Source organism: Berghia stephanieae, chromosome 2 (genome assembly GCF_034508935.2).
Source record: "Berghia stephanieae isolate SIO BIC M18660-M18661 chromosome 2, UCSD_Bste_1.3, whole genome shotgun sequence".
Classification (NCBI taxonomy): domain Eukaryota; kingdom Metazoa; phylum Mollusca; class Gastropoda; order Nudibranchia; family Aeolidiidae; genus Berghia; species Berghia stephanieae.
Window position 1 is genome coordinate 57,918,425 of NC_088361.1, and position 26,082 is coordinate 57,944,506.

The following is a 26,082-nucleotide window of genomic DNA, read 5'->3' on the forward strand; positions in this document are numbered from 1 at the left end:
CTTCTTCTTCTTCTTCTTCGTCTTCTTCTTCTTCTTCTTCTTCTTCTTCTTCTTCTTCTTCTTCTTCTTGTATAAGAATTAATCGAGAGAATCAGCTTAAAAATTTAACAAAAACTCGAGCTAAAACAAAGCAGCTTCTTGTGTCAAACACTAGAAGAGACACACCCTTCAAAAAGGTAGGAATTGTTCTCTTCCTTTCATTTTACAACTTACTGAGACCTGTGACCTGAAATGTGTGTACTCTTAAATAATTGGGATTTTTTTTTGGTACCATAAAATATGGAACTGCCTAACATATTATAAATGAGTTGGGGAAAGTGACATGATTTGACTAGTCAATTGACTTGTCATATCTGTGTTGTGTTTAATTTATTAATCCATATTTTTGTCCTGTTGGTCTATTTTCGCGTGTTCAAAAAGTTCTGACAATTATTTACAGGTCTGATCTTTGCTTCCTTGTTTTGATAGTTATTTTCATCTCTGATTCGGAAGTGGAAGTGTGATAATAAATTGTACTGTTTTGTAAGAGGAAGACAGGAAAGGCTGTGGACAGGAAAATAACATGTGGTCAGTTTTGGGGCGAACGACACCTAGGTCTAGGGTTTCGTCTGCAAAATAAACAAATTCCCAGCCATCATCAATATCCCCAAAAATGTGGTCAGAATGAACAAATTATAGAAACAAAAGAAGATCAATAAAGTTAACAGGTAGGTAGGTAGTGAAAATTTTAATGGTTGGTGGACTATGAACCGCTTTGATGATTAACAAGTTTCTTGCAGGTTGAAAAAAAATGGCTAATTGCGAGTTTGACGTTTTCAGTTCAAAGTGCCAAAAATTTACATTTCATTGATCCATTTGCTTTTTAAAATAAGCTGGATTTGGAATTTGCGCACTATTTACTTTCAGCATGTGTTAAATATCACTTGATATAAACTGATTTGGGACACAAATTACCATTGGCATTTTTCAGAATATTTGGTATTTTTCACGATTAGTTTGGCATTTTGCATAAAATCTTTCAGCCAATATGATAAATATGTCTGACAATAATGAAAAGGCCAGGTTTTTTATTATTGCCAGACAAGTGTCTGCCGATATTTCATCATGTATATTTAAAGGATATTGTTAAAAATATGAAATAAGCCGCCTTAATTTTATTTTAAATGTAAATTGTACATTAGCAGAAAAAAAAAACCAAAACAAAATGAGTTTACCATTTAATATCTTTAATGACTCTATTTTTGCAATTACCAACATGCTGGAGTGATTTCTAGTGTTACGTTATGTGCTGATCTGAAAGAGTGATATCAAGTCACTCACAAATAAAGCAGTATCTCGGAGTGAGGTCCCTGCTCTGTTACACAGAGTCTGTCTTCCTCTTACACATAGGCTTTTCTTGATAGTATTAGTTATTAGCAGTTCTGAAGTTGGAAATTACTTTTCTCTGGATGGGTTCATTTTTTTTTTTTAATTTTCAACGGCAAAAACTAATACAATTATTTTTTACATCGAAGTGACTATTCTCACCCCCGGATGCTAGTCTTCATAATAGTATAAAAAGTAGTCCACAATTGTTGTATGTTTAATCCAAAGGTTGTAATGCAGTAATTTGTTAAGTTTCTTGTCACAAGTTGCACAATTAAAAAAAAAAAATCAATCAAATCCAAATCGCAAAAAGCCGGCGACGTTTTTTTTGGTAATCCAATCGGCCGGGGGAGGGGGGGGGGGGGGTGGGAGAATAGAGGCAGCCTTTTTACATAGACAGATAGGCCTTTAAAAACCATTAAAAACGATAACCATTTTTTTTATATCTAGGATATACGGCTCCAAAGTAATGATGTTTTCCTAATCAAAATTTGCCATTGCAAAAAGCTCAAAATCTGTGACTGGGAATTCTCCCACTGAACAGCCTCTCAATAAGCTGACTACTGTTTGAAATGGGAATTTAGCTTGGAGAAAAGAGGGTCATGGATGCCCAAAATTAGGCATATTGCAACCCCTTCAATCTTGATGGAATTTGGCATAGACATAGATAATTGGATTATCTAAATGGGCTTTTTTTTTTTCTTTTTCTTTTTTTTTTTGCACTTTCAATTTATTTTTAATTTACAAAAGATTTAAAATGACCTAATTTTTTATCAAAATATAATTTTTGATAAAACATACTACATCGATGTCAATCGCAAGAGAAAAGAAAGCTTGATCTCTGCTCTTTAAAGTGATACCAGAACCACTCAGATTGTATTAACATAATGCAACAGTGATTATGATTATGTGAAATTGTGCTGTTCAAACTTTGACTTAAACTTGTGCTTCACTTTTCCAATGGCTAATTGGCACCTACCTATATGCTGGAATCAGACTACCTAATCTTACTCTATATTTACACACAGACCATGGTCAGATGGTTTATAGACCTGTAAATTCTCAGTCAATTAACTGAAATCAGTCCATTCATCAAATTCAAATATTTTAAAGAAGGAAAGAAAGCATTGAATAAAGAAAGAATTCATGAATCATAGTCGAATGACTGTAAAGTTAATTAGGAATGTTCCACAGCGCTACGCATAGCTCATGGGCCGTTTATATTAAGGATGGATATATTGCCAAGGCTAAGCGACGCTTTTTAGAATTGCCGTGTCTGAACACATCCCACTGTATTTTCACACAGCCTTCGTGAAATTATTTTTTTCACTTTCCAAACATGTCGTGATCCCAATGGTAGCCAATTTTAACTGAGCCTCTGAGCGATAAATTTCACTGTTTCGTCTAAGCCAAAATTGACTATATTTACCTGGAGGGAAGTAAAAGTATGAAAAAGAAAAATTCAAACACCGGAAGTGCGTTATGTAGACACCTTCAAATCGAAATTTAGATAATTGCTACAAGCACATCTCGATTGCCTCATATTGTAAACAAACTGGTTGACTGTTTCTAGTTTCTTCACTGATTGGGTACCTAATTATAACTAACAATGGTAAGTAGCCTAATTAATTCCCGCGCAAATTAGTTTTCTTCCATTGTTTTGCTCAAGCGAGCTTGCTGTTTACTATTCATTTCAATTCTTTGGATGTTTCCGTTACGAATTACGAAGAGTTTCAGTCAATTTTTATAGAGCTCATTTACAGGTCTAGGTTTAACCCTCTCCTTATCAACCATAGAAAAATTGTCATATTCGTTAGGATCCAACCAGCACTTCTATCATTCAGATTTCTTTTGTAAATCACACAGTTTAATGATAAATGTTTTATTATAGTTATAAAAACGTGACACTGTGTTGTAGAGTTCATGTTGCTGATCAATATTATGCATAGAATGTATTTGTTGATTTTCTGTTTGAGTAAGAAAAAACTTTTTGTGTTGGGTGGGTGTGAAATTTTTGGGAAAATTCTGAAAATGGCTGGTAAGGAAAGGGTTAAAGTGTTCCAAAGATGAAAATTAACCAACTTTTTTTCTGCTTCCTGAATTCTCTTTAGAAACCCCAAAAATGTTGCCAAATTTTCATAACCACTACTACTGAAGAAGATGGTATTCTATTCTATATATGACTATTCAATGTTATCCAGGAACTGCAATGGAAAACAACACCCTTTCTACTTCACCTACTCAAACAAAAGCTCATGTGAGGCAACTGACATCTCATTATTCGAACACCTCACTCTTTTGCAATGATGGAAAAATTAAATTACAAGGATTGACATTAGCATTACAGAACCAGGATGATTTTGAAGTGGGTGATCAAGATGCAGGTTTGTGTCAAGGTATGGAAGAGACTGTAATCATTCAGGCTTAAAATGCCATGTCTAGATGCTATTGTGATTTTTGTTAAGCATGAATCATTTCATTTGTTAATATTATAATCTAACAAAATATGTTTTGATGTGGTCTATTGTCCTCCCGTAGTAGACAGGGAGGCTCTCTAGTCTTTCATATATGGCCTTTATCTGCCTTTTCTCTGTGATCTCCAGGACTGTAAATGACAGATTTAATTGTGTGTTCCATTTAATAATTTACATAATTATGTGTATTACAATATTTCACTTCATAAAATGTGAACAACTTACTGTTCTGCATGCTTGCAGATCAAAGTGAACAGACATTCCAGCATGTTGTCTCTGATACTATGTCCTGCAATTGCTGTCAGGTCCAGTTTGTTGACAGAGAGGAGCAAGTAAGTAGTAAGCATTAAACGATTCTTTTCTTTTCTTTAAATGTAGTTGAAACAATTTTTATTTTTATTTATTTTTATTTCTTTGGTTGTCGATAAGTGCCAATTTTGTCTTCTTTTTGATCCCTTGTTCCTTTTCTCCTCTCTCCTCCTCCTCCTCCTCCTCCTCCTTTTTCTTCTTCTTCTTCTTCTTCTTCTTCTTCTTCTTCTTCTTCTTCTTCTTCTTCTTCTTCTTCTTCTTCTTCTTCTTCTTCTTCTTCTTCTTCTTCTTCTTTTGTTTCTTCAATTATTTGAATACAACACTCCATTATGTATCATGGTACCTATTGTCCTTATTTCTTGTCATTAAGAATGCATCGATAGGCTAGTAATCTATTTTATATTATTCTCTCAACTCAATTGATAAGAGGGGATATCGTGGAATGTTTGGCAAGTTCATTTTATAGAACATTAAAGGGAAATATATTATCAGACAATATCTTAGTATTCAATACGTCATTAAAAAAATATATTATTGATTTTCTAATAACTTTAAACCACTTACCTGCAACAGCTTATCCACTTTAGATGTGATTGGCATCGCTACAATCTTCATCTACGTCTTAAAGGTGCTAAGTGTGTTTCTGAAGAGGAATTTGAACTTGTCTCAGGTTTGTAATTATATAAAAAAAATTGTTGTATTATTAACTGTAATTTTGAAGACCTGTCTTATATTGGATAAGGATATCTTTTTATTTTATTGAAAAAGTACTGTTCTTCTCTAAGTCTTCAAGTAATAAAATGATGTTGAAATGCATTGTGAGATAAATGTAATAGAATAAGAATTTATCAAGGGATTGAAATAAGAAGTTTATATATTTTCCCTTGTCATGTCCTTCTCTCATGAGTCTACCCGGGGTTGTAATAATGTCAGTCATAAGGGAATTATCTTTCCTGGTTCTGGTAAACTGAAACTTTTTCGTAACACCCAATAGATAGTATGCGCTTGGCTAAGAAGCTCATAACATTGCCATCCAGAAGTATAACGGACCAACACACAAAACTGTGTGTATCCATGAACGTTTATAGTTAGGTTAATACAGTTTAGTGAGCATTACTCATAAACGCGGATGGCAAAAAACAATAACAAAGACCTGAGTGACGTCAACTTAGAACTATCTATAAGCACTTGATACAGAACTTTGGATAAATTCTTGACTCCATGGGCTGTATGTCTTTGAGTGACATCCTTTTACTCTTTTTACAAAAATATTTTTAGTTTACAACTTGTGGGTAAAAACTAGAATTGTCTGCATATATGTTCATATGACTTTTTCAGGTGATGTGTCAAGCATTTCTGGATCTGATGATGATAGTGAGAATGAAAATGTTGATTTGGCTTCAACATTGCCTGTGCCTCTAACCAGTACATCTTCTACTGAGAAAGGAATCAACTCCTCTCTCAAAGGAAGGAGATATGATAAGATATATTTCAAAAATGACAAAGGAGAGCTGCTTTCCCTGTATAAATGCTTGTTATCACATAAAAAGGTTTGAATTTTATAAAGAATTGTTGTATATTTATAAGACTTGATGAGATGGTTTATTTATATGGATTATAAGAATTAATTTATTTATGACTTCATTTATGATCATTTTTAACATTAAATTAAAATTTATTTTAATTTCACTGGTGTAACCTTACATACCGATATCTCCTAGGAACCTTTTTTTTCATTTTTCATCTTTAATATTGATTAGAAATCAGTCATTAAACAAGAACGATGTGACTATTTGTCATATGACTACAAACAGGAAAAACTACCACCTTTCCCTATCTGTAATCCCAACACTCTTTTGTGTTGAAGGTAAAGTTTGTGAGCTTGTAGCTCTCCGGTCATTCTGTTTTTGTAAACAGAATGGCGCTTTCGGTAAAACACAATGGTGGTCTCCTTAGCCAAAATCACCTTATTTGGCTAGGGAGACCACAATCATGGACTCCCTAGCCAAACTGCCTAGTTTTCTAGGGACAGGGAGATCACGATTTTGATCGACAAGCTTAAATGGCTTGTTTGGGATAGGTTGGCCGATTGTGGAGTGTGTCGGCAGATAAATAGTTGAAATATTTAGAATTAAGGTGTCTTATGCAAGAGCTAGAATAAGCCACTTAGACCTTTCTCATCACATATTAATAGATCTCACTTGTTCACATTTAGATTTAATTATTAAGAAGGGGTGGGGGAGGAGTCTCTCAGAAACAAAGGAGATAATCAGATTCAAAACAATTTTTTTTAATGGAGGGCATTGTGTGTTTGTGCGTTAATTACTTCTACAAAACATTAAAGAGAAACAAAAGCAACAAAAATCAAAAGAAAACTACACCTGAAAACAAAACATTAAAAAAAAAAGAGAGAAAAATAATGCAAAAGGTTTTATGTTGAGTGTAATAAGGATAAAAGTACTTTACTCACTCTACCAATACAATTCTTAAGTTGCAAAAACTTTAAAAAATTATAAAGACCAAAAAAAAAAAGAAACAATCAAACAATAGAAAAGAAAAAAAACAAAAAAAACCACAATGCTCTCTTTCTCTCTCTCTCTCTCTCTCTCTCTCTATCTCTCTCTCTCTCTCTCTCTCTCTCTCTCTCTCTCTCACACACACACACACACAAACACCTCGATGATTAACCAATGCAGCTAGACAAAGAAATAGTAACATCTGGTATGTATAAAAATGCACAAGCACACACACATGTAAGCCAACTTCATGTTAACTACTGTGGTCATTTTAATGGCTGACAGGCGCATGCGATGAGCTTTGACCAATCAGAATCTTTCATTTGTAAGGTTGTTAAGGAAAAACCTAGACTAGTTTACAACTTTTTTTTTAAAGTTCATTATTAGTTGAACCATGAAACTGTGAAAACAGTCATGCTTTCTCTGAGATAGATAAAGACACACCCTTTGCTGTGATATCTTACGTGCTATTGGTGGACGAAAGCTTTAGAAAGGGTGGCTATCTGAGTGAAAATCAACTCTCGTTTTGAATGTGTCACTGACAGTTGCATTTTAAAATTTTTATAACTTATCGTCAATGTTTAGTTGAATTTATATGTTTTTATTTTTAAAAATGATTGTACCTTCTGAAACAACCAAAAACTGAAATTTGATAATTTTGACCTTTTCCTTTTTAAAACCGGTTTTCTTCATTTTATGAATCCCGACTTAATACCACTTCGAGGTGTAGGGTCACATATGGGTCGGCCAAACAAGAAATCTTAATAAAAGAGCTAAATTTGATCACCATAAAATTCCATTTCCTATTTACAGAATCCTGTGAAGTCCACATCAGATTTATTGGCTTTAGCAAATCAGCTTGTGTCTCAAACCAAGTGGGCTGTTTTGATGGTGTCATCAGGTCATTTTGCCGGGGCCATTTTCAATGGGTGACTCTCATGTGTTTTTATATATATAATTTTTAATTTTTTTTTCGAAATTTTGCTTACAGTTCCTTTTTGTGGTGAATATCTCTTTATGATTTAAAAAATAATAATTTTCTACCTCTATCTTGTTAAAACAAGAGGACACATGCATGTAAAATGCAGTAAGCCTCTAGGATCTTCTGTATCTTGATTAAGGTATCACCATATTAGTCTTATTTAACATAAATACCTCAATAAATATACCTCATTTCTATCCCCCTCTCTATGTTAGATGATGATTAAATTTGTTTAAAGACATTATGTTTGTTTCATTTAAGAAAGGTGAGATAAACTGCAAAGCTGTTGCAATGCCACTCTCTATTGATATATATATTTCTGTTTAGTTATACATATAAAATGGGTCATTATTTATATGTTTACCTTTATTAAAATAATAAATGGCAGCAAATTTGTGTAGTTACAAATAGGACAAAAACTGAAAGTGTTTTGTGTTAGTTTTGGAATTTTTTCTTATCATCCGTTTGGATTATCAGATTTATATTATATTTGTTGTTCAATTTATTCAGAGAGAAATAACTTTACTTTATACACTGATTTTTTAAAATCATTTTATCCCAATATGTATGGTCTGCTACTATTTTTCAAGTTCATAGTGAACTGCCAAAGTTTTGAGTTCATTTATTTTGTATTTTTGTTCATTCAGTAAAGAGGTTATAGAGCATAAAACATTCCATCGATATACAGTACGGGCTAAAAGAGGAAGTGCCCAATCTACCAGAGATGGACAAGGAAATGCACCAAAGAGTGGAGGAGCTTCTTTGAGGCGATACAATGAAGCTGCTTTAAATCAGGTTTGACAAATGTCACTCTTCATGTGTTTAAAATCGATAAATATTAAGGTCAATGTTGAAAATCATTAATTAAATTGAGGGATTTGGATCATTCAAACTTTTCGATTTATCATGAAACTCAGGAAAAGTCTGTCAAATTACAGTATGGGTATGAATTCATTTAATTCTCTCAATTAATTATGTAATCAAATACTGATTTAGATTAACTGTTTTCAAATAGGTTATTCATAGGCTTTGATTATATTTTGAGGGAATTAATAAATGTCAATAAATGATAGACATATTTGCTATTTCATGATGGCAGTTGCGAGAAAAACTATAACTTTCATAAGGAAATTGTCTTTTTTTGGATTTTTACCCATTAGAGTATTAAGTTTTGATTAAAAACAGAATAAAGCCTTTTAACAATTAAACAAGGAAAATACCTGCATCAAGGCAGAGAATACCCAAAATGTTCCAAATCTATAAAGGCATAGATTTCCCTTGGCAAAGTTGCCTCATTTGACTTTAGGAAGATAAACAGTGATGTCAGCCACATTGAACAGTTATTGTAACTCTCGTCGAATTCATCTGAATGGAAAATCAAACATTATTTTTCGATTTTCAATTATTGTGAATTGAGAATGTTAAAAGATTGCCAAAGGATGCACTAAAGTAAGTACTAAAAATTAATGTGGATGTATTTCAAGATGTTTCACACATTGCAGAAGAATGCTTTGCTTTCACCACAGAGATGAGAAGGGCTGGATATTTTGTTTTTATTTCCCACCTCTTGCTACAACCATCTTTTAATTTTCAATGAAAATGTTTGGTATTTTATAATATCTGCCTGTTGCAGTTCATAATAATTCAATTTTCATTATGTGTAATCTTTTCTTGCATAGGAAGTACAAGAACTTATGAAAAGTTGGCAAGGTAGCTTGGATTCTTGCAATCTAATCTTTGTACGCATACCTGTTGGAAACAGAGGTATGTTCTATGGAGGGAAGAATCCGGCCCTGAAAAAAGACGATTTGAGAATAAGGATCATTCCATTTCCAACAAGGCGTCCAACCTTCAATGAAGTAAAAAGAGTTCAACAAATGCTTAGTTGTATTGAATGTTTTGGTAAGATAAAATCAAGATTGAAAGCATTTCCCTGACTAATAAATGTGACTCACCACCTCAATCTGTTATTAAAATGAGATAAACCATATGATATAAATTGGATTTTGAGTCAAAACTATCAGAAACCTAGATTTTTTTAAAAACCAACAAAATAAACCTTTTTCACTGTTAAAAAATACATTCTCTACTAATAATAATTTACTAAAATTAGTTTCTGGTATCTGATTCAGAAGGACATAAAACCAGAGGCAGTGGTTACAAATAGAATATAAAAAATTAAGTCTTTGGCGGTAGACATAGATAATATTTTGTTATTTTCTTGTTTATGCACTAGTCATTTGGTGAAGAATGATGAGAAGCAAAAGCTAATTTTCAATGCCAGTCAGAACATTGACAAACGCAATATAATGAACACCATTATTGTATTTTAGTATTTTTTTATCTTATTGTCATTGGACCTTATGAAATGGACTTTAGCTTGCTTTTTTTAATGAAAACACTTCAGAGTGTCTAAGGCAATTATCCTACTCGCTACCATTTCCCACTTCTAAAAAACTTCATCACTATATCAGGTTTTATTTATTTTTCCATCATAATTTTATTTCTAAGTTTCACATATGTTCTTTAATTAGATTGTTTGCAGATTGTTTTTCATCTATATTATAGGTCAACGTCCTCATTTAATCAATCAAAAGTAACTTTATTATGCTTACGGAATGCAGAAGAAATATCTATTTTAAAAGAAATAAATAGAGCAATTGTTGCGTTTGTTTTACAGTGTTACTGATAATACTTTTTGGTGTTTATTATGTTGCATCAAACTACAGATGCTATATATCCAAATTGCAAACATGATTATGTCTTAAAATTACTTCAATTGATCTCATAAAAATTGTTAGAACTTTAGAATAAGCCTTTAGTGTTGCCAAATCTTAAATTCTTATTTCATATACACCTCTCCTAGCTTTAATGTCGTTCTTAATGCTATGCAATACTTTTTACGCCTGGTGGACTCGAAATATCTGACATACAAAGCAAAGCATTCAGCCTTTAAAAAAACAATGATGATAATTTTTTATTGCCATGTGCATAATTTTCTTAATCCTCTTTGGGCCTTGATGCACATACGGCATCCACCAGACTTCTCCATTATTTACGGTCGGCTGCTTTTGCAGTGGCTGTATGCCAGGACAGGCCTGCTTCCTCTATCTCTTTTTCCATGTTCCTTCGTCAAGTATCTTTGGGTCTTTCTCCCCCCCCCCTCTTTCTCTTCTCATCAGCTGTCCAGTGCAGGGCTGTCCTGGGAAGTGACCCTTTTTCCATTCTGGCCACATGACCCCGCCGATGATATCTTCTTTTAAATTTGGTTTTCAATGCAAGTGCAGTCAGCTTTCTTCAATAAATCCCTGTTTGTAGGCCAAAATATGTTGAAAATTCTTTTTAGACACTTATTTTGAAAGGCTTCTAGCTTTCATATTATGGAGGATGTCATTTTCCAGCTTTCACTTTCATAAAGCAGTACACTTAAGACATTGCTTTTGTATATTTTCTGTTTGGTCTTTCTCATAATTTGCTTTGATTTTCAAAAGTTTTTCAGCATGCCGAAAGCCTGGTTTGCCTTTTGTATTCTGTGCTTGATGTTGTGGTCTGCATTCCCATCATTTGTTATTTTAGATCCAAGATAAGAGAACTCTTGTTACCTCGTCAATTAGATGCTCATCTATCTTTATTTCACCATCATATTTTGGATTCACCCTCATGTGCAGAGTCTTATCGAAATTTATTTTCAGTCCAATTTTCGAGGCATTCTTGTGTAGTATGTTTAGTTTTTTCTGAGGCATCTCTTGTGTGTGCTGGATACTAATACAATGTCGTCCGCATAGTCCATATCATCTTGCAAGGATGTCAGTGTCCAGCGAATGCCTCTCTTCTTTCCATCAATTGTGTTTTTCATGAGCCAGTCTTGTGCCAGGATAAACAAAAGTGGGGAGAGTATGCAGCCTTGTTTTACTCCAGTAGTTACATTGAAGCTGTCTGTTAAATTGTTTCCACAGAACACTTGGCATTGGTAGTTACTGTATATTGCTTTTATTAAATTGACCATTTTCGTCGGTATACCATAATGGCAGACTATTTTCCATAGGGACTGTGTAGGCTGTCAAAAGCTTATTCAAAATTGACAAAAATGGTATAGATGGTGCTGTTCCATTCAATGCTTTGCTCCAGATTTGTCTCTGGGTAAATAGGTGGTCACTACATGACTTCCCTTTTCTGAAACCTGCTTGCTCCAGAGGATTGGCAGAAAGGCATTATCCATAAACTATCCAAGAAAGGAGACCTTGGAAATTATGCTAACTGGTGCAGAATCACACTCCTGTCTGTAACTAACTAAATTTTCAATAGAATCATTATGAAAAGACTCTCACCTCACATTGAAAACATTCTTAGAAAAGAGCATGCTATGTGTATAAATTAAGATGTAAAGAAAATATAACCAACATATATATTAAAACAATACAAAGCAAACGATGTTTGTTTCTTTGACCTTCTTCATAAGATAGATAAAATATGCAACAAATTATGAGCAAAAAAAAAGTTACATTTAAGTAATTAAAGAGAGAGATATAAAAAGGGTGAGACATGGAGACTTGCCCTGTCTATATTCTACACTTACTGGCTCAATATCTCGCCCCCTATATATCTCTGCCCTATTAATACCACCATGTTAACGAGATTATTTTATTCTCTTAATTTTTTTGTCTATCTTCTGGAAAAGATCAAGGACCGAAACATCCTCTGTTTTTCATGGTTCCAATATATTTTCTTCATATCTTCACTGGTTCATTTAGCACCCTTAGTTTCTAGTTTTGCATAAATTAATTGTCCTGTTATAAACGTATCATTCACTTTTCTTTGACACTCTGCTTTGTATGGTCAAAAAATTCATTGTCTTCTTCTTCTTCTTCTTCTTCTTCTTCTTCTTCTTCTTCTTCTTCTTCTTATTCTTCTTCTTCTTCTTCTTCTTCTAGTTCTTTTCATTTTTCCTCCTCGTACATCTCCCAACTCTTTCTTCTAATACCTCTTAAATGTGTCCTTCTAATTCCTCTGAAATGTGTCATCTTGAATGTGATGTTCGTGATTTTTAAAGTTTTTTTCACATTGCAGACAAAAAATAGGAGGCACTGAAAAGTTTGAAAAAAAAAAAGAAATGTAAAAATATTTTAACCAGGAAAAAAGTTTTTATTTTCTGTATAAAAGAGATGCCAAATATGTATGTATAGTTGATGGATGAAATTAGGAAAAAGGTAATGTGTCCTTGTTTGTACTTTTTATGATGCATTCATTCATTTATATTTACTTATTTGTTTATTTATTTCATTATCTTTTTCATTTTACTATTTTTGTTTCGTTTTGTTCTTGTTTTTATTTCTGTAATTTGACAAATCATACTCACTCTCCGATGTTTTGATAAAAAAATATTCTTTTTTAGGTCAAGAGTCAGATGTCAGAGACTTTGTGCCATTATCACCTCAAAGAATTTATTGTAAGGATACAGACCAGCTTGAAATTAAACCGCCTAATCCAAATCCAAAGCCCAAGAAAAATAAGGAAAGCCCTCCAGAAAAAGACTCACAAGGTTTGTTTGTTTCATTATGTTTTTTATTCGTATCTAAAGTTAACTCCTTGTTCAGAGGGCAAATCAAAACATATAGGATAACTGATTTGCTTCTCACTATCACAGACCTGCCATTTGTACTGATTTAATCAGGACGGTCCTTAATTTTTGTCATAATTTGAAGGTGTCTAGATTTTCAGATTTTCTTTTTCTATCCTGATTTTTTTATAAAGTTATTTTTAGCTATCTCCTGCAGGCATAAAGTTACCATTATGGTTTATTTTTAATAGTGTAGAGTCAGGGAACCCTGCAGTCTCTCCACTTCTTTCGCTTATTTCAGTCTCAAGATGTCCGTTTTCTTAAAATAGAAACTGGTCATCAAATCAATCAACCAACGTGTGATAAGTTTTTATTAGACTTGTTTCAGTGTTTCAATCCGTAGTTTGTTATTCCCGCATTTAAAATTTTATTCTCATCGGGGAAATTCACCATTGCTGTCTGGGAAATTCGCCGTTCAATTTTAACGCTTTTTATCGCAAATTTTATCTACTTTTTGGATATTATTTTGCTTTCTCATGTTTATATTTGTTTTGTTTCGTAGTTCAGTCGACTCCGCTTACTCCCACACCTTCAGGAGTTCAGGTTAATGTGTTGATTAAGCAGAGTGTGTGATTAAGGGAAGAAGCTAAAAATAAGCATCAGCTTTCATGTGCCATTCATGTAGGAACTTCACTTCTGAGTTGTCTCGGGGCTTGGGACCGTCACATTCTAGACTTGACCTCATTAGAATATTTGTTTTTTATTTATTTATTTATTCACTTGAGTTGTTTTTCTTCATTTTTTTGTTTTTCGGGAGTTGGGCTTAGTGTGCCGATTAAGCGGAGCTGCAATTAAATGGAGAAACTAATAAAAGCATCTGAGCCCCAGCTTTCATGTGCAATTCATGTAGGACCTTCCCATCTGGTTTCGGACCATCATATTCAAGACATAGCCTCATTAGACTATTTGTTTCTTAATTTTTATTTATTTATTTATATAATTTTTGTGTGTTTATTTTTGTTTATGGTTATTTGTTTTTGTTTTCTTTTTTTTTTCATGGTTTACAGACAACAAAATGTGACATTATTGTTTGTAAGAACATTGATTGCTTTCTATTCTGTACAAACTGTTCATAAACCCTTGTCTCATCCTGCCAATGTAGATCATCTGTCAAGCATTCTTCTTAGATTTAGCCACATGGTTTGTCCACCATGTCAAGTTTTTCAGTGTATATCAAGTGTCACATTCCTATGACTCATCTAATTATGCAGGCATTGTCTTTTGTGTGGCTGAACGGAGCTCAGTAGCTTAGCTCCTGAAATGAAGTCCACCACTGATGGGTATATTGTTGTCCATTGTAAAGAATTGATCGAATGCTTCATCCGAAAAGTTGTGTGGAGCATCATTGATTTCATATGGCTGTTGGATGTCACTCCAATCAAGATGTAGCTATTAAGCGGAGGTGGTGTGCGATTAAGCAGAGTGATTATATAGCAAAATGTCAATTTTTCGGGAATGTGTTGCATATTAGCAGAGTGTGCGACTAAGAGTGAACTGTATAAAATTATTGGTTACCTCCCTTTACAAACTCGTGAAATATAGACCATCCTGTTTAGATATGTTTGTGTTGTGCTTTTGGGTTTTTATTTTCTTCTTTTCTTTCCCTGGTCTGATCTTGATTCTTATTGTTGTTGCTGTTATTGTTATTGTTATTATTGTTATTATTATTATTATTATTATTATTATTGGAGGTGGTTATTCAGTATCAGATACTGAATAGTGTTTTGCCACTATTCAGTATCCGCAAGGAACTCTTTTTTATAGAGAGAGTGAAAAGTGCGACAATCTCGGTTGAATGTAAATAAACTGCTGACCGACTTCCAGATTGAACAGGTGCAGTAACTGACAGCCCGATTCAAAGTTGCAAAAATATTTTGATCGTAATTTTTTAATTTCTGCTATTGTGCAATTAACATAGATCAAAATATCAAAGTAAAAGTGGCAGTCAAATACATTTTTAAATGTCTAAATAGACATGATTAAATGTCACTAAATATTCAGTGCCACCATGGTTGGTGGATATAAGCTGTTTGACTCTGAGCTTAAGGTTCAAGAGTTCAAATCCCAGCAGGGATAACTTTTTTTTTTTCCCCAATATTTTTAAAATTCCTTCTGTCTATTAAAACTTTTGTTTTAATAATTTTATTTGCTTGTAATATACTTTAATGTTGATATTATACTATTGTTCTTTTATTGTTATTATTATTGTTATTATTATTATTATTATTATTATTATTATTATTATTATTATTATATTATTATTATTAATATTATTATTATTTCTACTTACATACTATTATTATTATTATTTTTGTTGTTGTAATCGTCATCATCATCATTATTATGATTATGATTATTTTTTTTTAATCTGGTAGTTGGAGTAATTTAATCAGTTATCGATTTATTACGAATATCTTTTATGTGTTATAATCTCGTTGTTGTTTTTCATTGATGTGCTCTTCTATTGTTTATTACTTTTTAAAATCTTGCTTTTTTCTGTTTGTCTCATTTCTTCTTGTTGTTGTTGTTGTTGTTGTTGTTGTTGTTGTTTGTTTGTTTGTTTTTTTTGTTTTGTCATCTAAGACAAACCCGATTCATTATAAATATGTGAACAGACTTTCTGCCATTTTTAATTGAGCGATGTACTTCCGTGAATTAATTGCCGTATTATATTAAAATTTACGTGTAATAATAATAATAATAATAATAATAATAATAATAATAATAATAATAATAATAATAATAATAATAATAAATAATAATAATAACAATAACAATAATAATAATAATAATAATAATAATAATAATAATAATAATAATATTGATAATAATAATAATAATAATAATAATAATAATAATAATAATTTAAATAGATACTGAATATTAGACTACAATTGACATCTATTTACTGAATACACGTGGTATTTTTAGGGGTGTTTCTTTTTTTTACGAAACACGCCGAAACCCGACAAAGTTATGGGAAGTAGGCAGCAGTGGGGAGTGAACCTGGGACTGGGTTTCGTAAAAAAAAGCAATTACTTTTTTTACGAAACCCGACAATATCCGACAAAGTTATGGAAAGAAAGTAGGCAACAGTGGGGGAGTAAACCCGAGACTCAGGGAACTGTACACTATTGGGGAGTAAACCTAAGTCTATGGTTTTTCGACGGGTTTTGGCGGGTTTTTTAAAAAAGGAATTGCTTCATTCTTGTCTGGTACCCAACTCCCATAGTCTGGCTTCATTTCCCACTGGCATTCATTTTCCATAGTCCCAGGTTCATTTCCACTGATATCCTCTTCTCACAGTCCCAGGTTCACTCCCAACCGGTGAGCACTTCCCTGAGTCCCGGTTCATTGCCCAATGGTGCCCACTTTCCATAACTTTTGACAATTTCGGTAGGTTTCGAAATAAAAGTACATTCTGAGCTCACTGTCCACTGGTATCAGCTTCTCGCAGTCCCAGGTTCAATCCCCATCGGTGTCCGAATCCCAGATTCACTCCCCACTGCTGCCTGCTTCCCATAACTTTGTCGGGTTTTGGCGAGTTTCGTAAAAAAGTAATTCCCCCTCCCCCTTGGTATTGCTTTTTTACAAAATCCAGAGTCCCAGGTTCACTCCCCACAAGTGTACACTTCCCTGAATCTCAGGATCACCCCCCACTGTTGCCTACTTCAATAAGTTTGTCGGATATTGCCAGTTTCGTCGGGTTTCGTAAAAAAGTAATTGCTTTTATATGAAACTCGCTGAAACCCGCCGAAAACCAGAGTCTCAGGTTCACTCCCTACTGGTGTACACTTCCATGAATCTCAAGTTAACCCCCCAATGTTGCTTACTTCCCATAACTTTGTCGGATATTGCCAGGTTTCGTGAAAAGGTAATTGCTTTTATGTGAAACTCGCTGAAACCTGCCGAAAACCATAGTCTCAGGTTCACTCCCCACTGGTGTACACTTCCATGAATCTCAGGTTCCCTCCCAACTGTTGCCTACTTCCCATAACTTTGTCGGATATTGCCGGAATTCGTAAAAAAGTAATTGCTTTTATGTGAATCGTACTGAAACCCGCCGAAAACCATAGTCTCAGGTTCACTCCCCACTGGTGTACACTTCCCTTAGTCTTAGGTTCACTCCCCATTATTTGCCTAATTTCCATAACTTTGCCCAATTTTGTTGGCATTTCGTAAACAAAAAGTAATTGCTTTTTTTTTTACAAAACCCGCCGAAACCCAGACCCAGGTTCACTCCCCACTGGTGTACACTTCCATGAATCTCAAGTTCCCTCCCCACTGTTGCCTACTTCCCATAACTTTGTCGGATATTGCCAGGTTTCGTAAAAAGGTAATTGCTTTTATGTGAAACTAGCTGAAACCCGCCAAAAACCATAGTCTCAGGTTCACTCCCCACTGGTGTACACTTCCCTGAGTCTCAGGTTCACTCCCCACTGTTGCCTACTTCCCACAACTTTGTTGGATATTGCCGGGTTTCGTAAAAAAGTAATTGCTTTTATGTGAAACTCGCTGAAACCCGCCGAAAACCATAGTCTCAGGTTCACTCCCCACTGGTGTACACTTCCCTTAGTCTCAGGTTCACTCCCCATTATTTGCCTTCTTTCCATAACTTTGCCCCATTCTGTTGGGATTTGGCGCATTTCGTAAACAAAAAGTAATTGCTTTTTTTTTTACAAAGCCCGCCGAAACCCAGACCCAGGTTCACTCCCCACTGGTGTACATTTCCATGGATCTCAGGTTCACTCCCCACTGTTGCCTACTACCCATAACTTTGTCGGATATTGTCGGGTTTCGTTAAAAAAGTAATTGCTTTTATATGAATTAGCTGAAGGCCGCCGAAAACCATAGTCTCAGGTTCACTCCCCACTGGTGTACACTTCCCTTAGTCTCAGGTTCACTCCCCATTATTTGCCTACTTTCCATAACTTTGCCCCATTCTGTTGGGATTTGGCGCATTTCGTAAACAAAAAGTAATTGCTTTTTTTTTTACAAAACCCGCTGAAACCCAGACCCAGGTTCACTCCCCACTGGTGTACATTTCCATGGATCTCAGGTTCACTCCCCACTGTTGCCTACTACCGATAACTTTGTCGGATATTGCCAGGTTTCGTCGGGTTTCGTTAAAAAAGTAATTGCTTTTATATGATATTAGCTGAAGGCCGCCAGAAAACCATAGTCTCAGGTTCACTCCCCACTGGTGTACACTTCACTGTCTCAGGTTCAGTCCCCACGCTTTGCCTACTTTCCACAACTTTGCCGCATATTGTCGGGTTTCGTAAAAACGTAACCCCCCCCCCCCCCCATTTTGTTATTGCTGTTTTACAAAACCCAGAGTCCCAGGTTCACTCCCCACTGGTGTACACTTCCCTGAATCTCAGGTTCATCCCCTCCTCTCGCCCCCCCCCCCCTCCCTTACACACACACACACGCTGCTGCATACCTCCCGGATATTGCCAGGTGTCGTCGGGTTTCGTAAAAAAGTAATTGCTTTTTATTACGAAGCCCGACGAAACCCAGTCCCAGGTTCACTCCCCACAGGTGTACACTTCTCTGAGTCCCAGATTTACTCCCACAGCTGCCCTCTTCCCATAACTTTGTCAGGTTTCGGAAAAAAAACACCGTATTATAGTGCAAACCCACTATTCAGTGTCAGATACTGAATAGTACAAAACCACTATTCAGTATCAGATACTGAATAGTACAAAACCACTATTCAGTATCAGATACTGAATAGTGGAAAACCGCTATTCAGTATCTGATACTGAATAGTGCAAAACCACTATTCAGTATCAGATACTGAATAGTGCTAGCCATTATTATTATTGTTATTATTTATTTTTATTATTATTATTATTATTATTATTATTATTATTATTATTATTATTATTATTATTATCATTATTTGTAATCAAGCTTTTGTAACAACAAAATAGTATAAGTATAAGCAATCATCAACAAGTGTAAAGCAACATTTGTATAAGCAATTGTAAATTATTGCAACCAAGTGGGATTTCGTCAGATCTTTGTAAATCAATTGTCAACAGTCAACAACATATCGTCTCCATGTGGTAACTCCAAGGTCTAAAGTGAGAGTTAGTGGAGCTCGTACTGACTTGGACAGGTATATTAACTCACTCTATCCAAGAGGTTTTTGCTACTTTTCAAAATTGAAAGGGATGTATTTTAAAAAACGAGCATGTATATAGATAGTTTTAGTCAACTATCATGAACATGTAAAAACTAAAAACATTAGCTTTTGATACTACGCCTATAATTCGTCTCAGGAAAATGTCATAAAACAGGCATGGGGTAAAAGTAGCCCGGTTAAACTATGGATATAGTCGGTGTTAGGGTTGAGTGAGTTAAAATTCCTGAGCATGTATATCGAGCTAAAGCATCCAATCCAATGCATTTGTCCAGATATTTTCTCCTGTGTCTTAATTTTTTTAGGCTTTTGTCATGATTTTCTGCATCTGTAGAATGGGAGGTCTATATTATCATTCAATACCTAATTTGGTATCTCTTTACCATTTTATGTGAGGTTATTGATGAAACCTGAAATTGATCATGTCAAGTATATATTTTTTAAAAATATATTTCAGTCAACAAAGGAGAAATTATAGAAGAAGAGGACTCAGAGGAGTATTACGAATTAGATTCTCCAGGACCTGGCAATCCGCTGAAAGAATTTGAAGTATTTATTGAAAAGAAAACTAAGAGAAGAAAACATAAGCCTAGGAAATCAAAGTCATCTAATTTATCCGAGGATGCCCAAAAGAATGATGAAGGTCGGTACAATTTAAAAAAAGATTTATTGCCATGTACTGTTGACATTAAATTGATTGTATCATTTGGTGTTTGGTGTTATAAGAAGGCAGTCATGATTCACAATCAGTATATATATATTTTTGGTGGGGGGGGGGGGGGGGGGGGGAGAGGGGGGTTGCAAGTGAATTCAATTATTAAATAAGTTATAGTTTTCAAGCGGGGAGGTTGTTGTTGGGTTGTTTTTTTGTGTGTGTGTTTTCCAATTTTTTTTTGTTTCATTTTAATTTCATGACTCAAAACTCTTGTTGGCTGTAGACACAAATATTGTGTGATCAATTTATCAATTTACATTTTTTAATTTCTTTTCAGATGAAGTTTTTACACAACTTAGGAACTCCTTGTTTACAGCATGTAAAACTGGCAATGTTGAAGACTTACGTAAAACTGTATCTGATCTTCATGATTATTTTAACCAAGCTAGATCTCAGCTTGAGGGTTTTAAATATGACAGGAGTGCATCAAAATCTGACGAATTTATTCATGGTGGAGGCCCACAGGATTTTAGCACAGCACAAAATGGGACTGCCTGTGCTGGAATTGATACTGCATATAATTCTGAAGTCTATGTGAAAGTTTCAGAATTTTTAAGTAGAACATTTGGAGACAAAGCAAATACCCTTCTTCATGTTGCTTCAGAACAAAATCGTTATGGTGTAATATCTGTCTTATTGCACGAAGGAGCAGATCCCTCTATAAAGTAAATTTTTTGACATATTTGTAATTCTTTTATATATATTTAAAATTTATGTGTATACTAATTTGATCAACTTGCATCAAAAATAGTTTTCATAAATTTTATACATGAAAGTTATACATCCTATTTTTCATAACAAAAGTTATATAACATGTTTTTCAATTGTGACCCTACATCTCGAAGCGGTATTAAGTTGGGATTTGGAAAACGAAGAAAATCGGTTTCAAAGTGGAATTGGTCAAAATGATCATATTTCAGTTTGGTTGTTTCAGAAACTACAATCATTTTTCTATATAAAAACATAATAATTCAACATAAATATTGGCAATTATTTATATAAGTTTCAAATTGAAAAATGTAACTGTCAGTGTCACATTCAAAACGAGAGTTGACTTAATAATACTGAGTCCTTTCCTCCACCAATAGCATGTAAGTTATCACAGCATAAGGCGTGTCTTTATCTATCTCAGAGAATGCATGGCTGATTCCACAGTTACATGGTTCAACCAATAATGAACTTTCACAACTGTAAACAAGACTAGCATTTCCCCTAACAACCTTACAAATGAAAGATTCTGATTGGTCAACGCTGATCACATGCGCCTGTCGGCCATTAAAATGCCTGGGCTTTGTGTGATAACGAAGTCAGCATGGTATCAGTGCTCTGTGTATTAGTGTGTGCACGCAGTGCTCTGTGTATTAGTGTGTGCACGTGTGTGTGTATGTTTGTGTTTGCGCATTTTGATACACACCAAGAGTTCCTATTTCTTTGTCTAGCTGCATTGTTTAATGATTATTTCGTCAACTCAGTCTGTGATTCATTTGAAGAAAAGTTCAACTTTATTTGTTCGAGGATTCTGTATTTTCTTCAAGTTTTCTGTGTTGAGTATTTTACAATATGAAGAAGAATGTGAGGGAGGTAAACATGGGTGGTTTTGGTAAGGTGTATTGTTTATTGTGCCTTGTCTCATTCAGAGGTGAAATATGGTTCCAATTTGGTGGCTATAGTAAGAAGACAAAGCCAGCACATCACATTGTTGATAACACACTCTGTACATGAAATCTTTACCTATGAATCTGGTACCTAATCACTATCACTCCTCCCTTATTTCTACTGGGCCTCTCCTCTTACATCATCCTCAGTTACTTGTTTGATTCTGATATAACAGTAACCGTCTCAGGCCATCACTGCCTTGCTAGCCTCCCACTGGTACTGGGATACATTAGAATTATATTGAAAGACACGCCTTGTGCATAAGACATTGGTCAAACATACTTTGCACACACACCCCTCCATACACTCACACACACATACACTCCAGACTAACACACGCTTGTTACATTAACTATCTCACCACACTGAGAGCGATGATATGTTTCATTTCCATTCATTACCAATATAAGGCAAAAGATTTTATGAACAAGCGAGTTTGTTTGAGATTTCCGTGTTGGCCTTCCAAAGTTTTCGAGATTTCCGTGTTGCCAATACAATGAGAATAGAAGGATTAAAAAGGGGGAAATTGAGATTGTTCCTGCACTGTATTTGTAATCATGAAATTGGTCATGTCATGTTAAATTAAATTTCTTCTTCAAAACTAATTTCAGGGACAAAAGTGGGAAAGTTCCATATTTAGTTGGTGACTCTGAGGTCAAAAATACATACAGAAGGTTTATGGCTCTCTTTCCAGAAAAGTATGATTACAAACAAGCTCAGGTATGCATTTAAATCATCCATAAATCGTCCATATTTTTTCCTCTTTCATATTTCTCCGTTTAATTAAGTAGAAATAGATATCTGGTCAACATGTAATGGAACTGGACAGAGTGATTTTTATTAAAACACCACTTTCTTAAAAACAAACAAATAAGGCTACAAAAGAAATCACTAGACCAGAATAATGCGACTGTGGTCAGGCCACAATTTACTGAAACGATAAATAACATTTAGAATACCACATAGATGGCAACTCTATGCGAAGGTATGAATGAGGGCTAGACATCTGATCAAGAGGAAACTGTTTAAGTAAATAATATGCATAGATTTGAACATCTATTTATGATATTTTCATGCTAAGTAAATTGCTTTGTAAAAAATATATATTTTGTCTCAAAATCTCATTTCACTCCTTGCCTATGTCTCATACTCATAGAAATTGGTTTAGTGTAGGTATGGATTTTATAGGGGTTTTTTTTTCTATTTTTGTTTGTTTATATAGATTCCTAGCCCATTAACTCCTGAAATGGAAGCTGCTAAGAAGAAGAAAAATGCAGAAAGACGAGCAGCCCAAAAGAAATCAACGCAAGAGAGAAATAAGGTTTGATTTTTCATGAAGTGGATTTCAATAATTTTCCCCAACTCTCATTTTTAAACTTTTCAAAAGTAAAAGAGTATTGGTTCATGGTTGATTGTTTTGTTCTGTTTTTTTTTTTTTTTTTTTTTATAGGCTTTAAGTAAAACTATTACATAATTTGTACATTTGGTTCATTTCAGACAAAAAAAGAAGAAGAGTTGAAACAGAAAGAAGAGAAGGAATTGAAAGAAAGGTTTCTTAAATTATCAGACAGAGAAAAGGTTTGTCATTTTTACATCAAATACTATTTTCTTTTTAGATTTTAATATTGGCCTGTATTTTTTTTATTGATATACAGTAGAATTACTTTAAACCGATATTTTGGGGACCTTCTAAACCATTTTGGTTTAAAGACATTTTGGTTTAAAGCAAGTTCCCGTTTTGTGATGTTTTTCAAGTGTGGTACTATTTAATTGATCATTTAATCGTATCATGTGTTGTTTCCCCTTAAATAAATAAAGTTGTTGAATCAATGCCGTCTTGGTAACCATTTATTTTTTTTGGTGTGATTTAAAAATATTTTTGGGGGTTTTGTTTTTCCATTCAAAATTGTTGAAAGAGTTGAGTTCGTGATGCCATATTTTTTACATATCTCCGTTTAGCTCAACTTTTTTTCGATTTCACATAGTATTTTGATTTTAAACTCCAACGTGTAAGAACAGTGCTTTCTTTTAGACATCTTTTAGTAAATATAAAACTAAAATTAATAAGATCGAAAGTTCTTGTGTGATAATTGATCATGAATGATGCGCAGCTACTCAGAGGTGAAGTGAAATAGAAATGAAAATGCGTGTCAATGCTAAGCTGTCTACCACACAGCTTCTTTTGTCGAAATGCCATTAGGTTCAAAGGCCGAATTACATACAAACGCCCCCCCCTTTCACACCCTCACACACACATTTAAACAAAGTGGAAATGAAATGGCATGTCAATGGTAAGTTGTCTACATCCACCCCCCTTATGGTTGTGTTGAAAATCCAGTCATTTCCAAAGCATCATGTCAACACACGAGTGAGAACATCTCGTCTGCGTGATTCTACACCCCCACCTCCCCCTCTTTCCTCCCTTTTCGCCTGCCAGTCACCCGTTGTCTTCCTTTTCCAGTCTGTGCGAGTGTGGTGTTGGCCAAGCCCAAGTGCAGTGATTGAAGTGTTTGCCTACCCTTCACCTCATCTTATACTTACGCTCATTGTTTAATATTGCTGGGCATTATTACGTGTGGTCACATTCCCGAATTTTTGAAGAAAAATAGAGAAAAAGGGAAGGTGCTCTCAAGTTGTTTCGGTTTAAAGAAAGTCCTGCATAAAAGTATTTCGGTTCATCGTAAGAATTAGTACAAAGATAATGAAGAAACTCGTACAATTTATGAAATTCTTAGCGGTGCATGGTATTTTTGGGTTTAGCTTCTTTCAGTTTAAAAGTAATTTTACTATATATATATATATATATGTTAGTAACAACAAGAGATGAAGTGAGTAGAAAAGTGCCAGAAGACAATAGAGAATAATTTTATTTTTATTTTTTTTAGATGTTAGGTGCTTTAGCATAATGCACATAACAATCCTTCAATTTTTATGCATTCCGTAGGTCTGTAGATCATGCAGCATTTTTCTTGGATCAACAGAATGTGCAACAATCCATTGATTGTTACATAGTCTGTAGATCGCAGAGCACTTTTTATAGATCCATAGCAGGCGATTTACAGAGTGTGCAACAAAGATAGTTTCCACCTTCTATGGATCCTCAGATCCCAACTTTAACTTTGTGTTGCCCGCAGCAGGACTTGAACCTGCAAATCAGATGCCGAGTGTGTGTCATAGCACTCGACCACAATGCTGCACATAACTAAAGGACTGAACCAGTGCCAAAGGCATTCCTGCTATAAAATTAAATACATCCCTTGTTCCTTCTGAGGTTTTTTTTAAATTTTTTTTTGGGGGGGGGGGGGGGTTGTTTTGCTTTTATTTTTCTCAAGCTGTTTTCTTATTTCTAAATGCTTATTTTGACTTGATGTTGAAATGAATTGTCTTTTCCTTGCAGAGAGCTCTTGCTGCTGAGAGGAGAATACTACAGCAACACAATGATCAGACCGGCCCAAAGCCTGTGTTAAGGTAATTGATCATGATAATGATAGGGATGATTTTGATGGTAGTGTTGATGGCTCTAATGACAATGAACCCTTTTTTATTATTTTTAAGTAACTCGCGTTGTTTGTTGAAGAATGATAAAAAGAATTTCATCACTTTTGTGAGCTAGATGATATAGCAGAAACCATTACTCATAACTAAGCTGTCTTTATATCATTCCACAGCCGGTGTTTTCAATGTGCTGAAGATATGACTGGAAAAGTGCCTTTTGAGTACTCCGACTTCAAATTTTGCACAACAAAATGTCTTCGAGATCACAGAGCAAAACCAAACAGTTGATGATGTGAGAAAGTCAGTGTACACATATTTTATTTAATAAATTAAACAAAAACAAAAAAATTCCCTTTATTCATCCCACAGGGGAAATTTTTCTCTAGGGTCTATTCCAAGGGGAGACTGGAATAACCCAGGCATCAGCCGCAGTGCAGCGCCGCGCCGCAAATTGAGCTAGGGCGAGGTGACTTGCTCAAGGCCACACAACGCAGCGGCCGGTGATCAAACTCGGTACCTTTTGGGTACGAAGCAAAGACCGTTGAGCCACGCTACCCCCAATTTTATAAGTAGTTTTGATAATTTAATTCATGTTCTTCAAATTGAATTTAAATACATTAAAGCAATAATATTTTAATTAAATATCAAATAAGTTAAGTTTCCATTTAGTCAACTGTACTTTTTATTTAAATTTATTTAATTAATAATTTTAGATTCCCAACCAATATTTGGTCTGGCATAGATATCTACTCCTTTGTTCTTGGGTGGGGTTCCTGACCTCCCATAGTGGGCAGAGAGGTAC

At 34.4% G+C, this 26,082-nt stretch overlaps 1 protein-coding gene across 2 annotated transcripts in view; it reads left to right on the plus strand.

Annotated features, from left to right (window-relative positions):
- The window catches only part of LOC144965215 (tRNA endonuclease ANKZF1-like), a 29,670-nt gene that overhangs the window by 2,749 nt on the left and 839 nt on the right, over positions 1–26,082 (plus strand). Inside the window, exons 2-16 of one of the 2 annotated variants that reach the window (XM_078900312.1) lie at positions 3,567–3,761; positions 4,083–4,171; positions 4,722–4,818; positions 5,487–5,698; positions 7,478–7,593; positions 8,294–8,441; positions 9,326–9,548; positions 13,039–13,185; positions 19,872–20,057; positions 20,407–20,794; positions 22,397–22,505; positions 23,008–23,106; positions 23,283–23,363; positions 25,183–25,253; positions 25,454–25,580. In XM_078900312.1, coding sequence (XP_078756438.1) covers positions 3,567–3,761; positions 4,083–4,171; positions 4,722–4,818; positions 5,487–5,698; positions 7,478–7,593; positions 8,294–8,441; positions 9,326–9,548; positions 13,039–13,185; positions 19,872–20,057; positions 20,407–20,794; positions 22,397–22,505; positions 23,008–23,106; positions 23,283–23,363; positions 25,183–25,253; positions 25,454–25,568 — 2,276 coding nt within the window. In that variant the 3' untranslated portion in view covers positions 25,569–25,580. The remainder of the gene's footprint in view (positions 1–3,566; positions 3,762–4,082; positions 4,172–4,721; positions 4,819–5,486; positions 5,699–7,477; positions 7,594–8,293; positions 8,442–9,325; positions 9,549–13,038; positions 13,186–19,871; positions 20,058–20,406; positions 20,795–22,396; positions 22,506–23,007; positions 23,107–23,282; positions 23,364–25,182; positions 25,254–25,453; positions 25,581–26,082) is intronic. The other variant, XM_078900313.1, reaches the window with a different exon arrangement.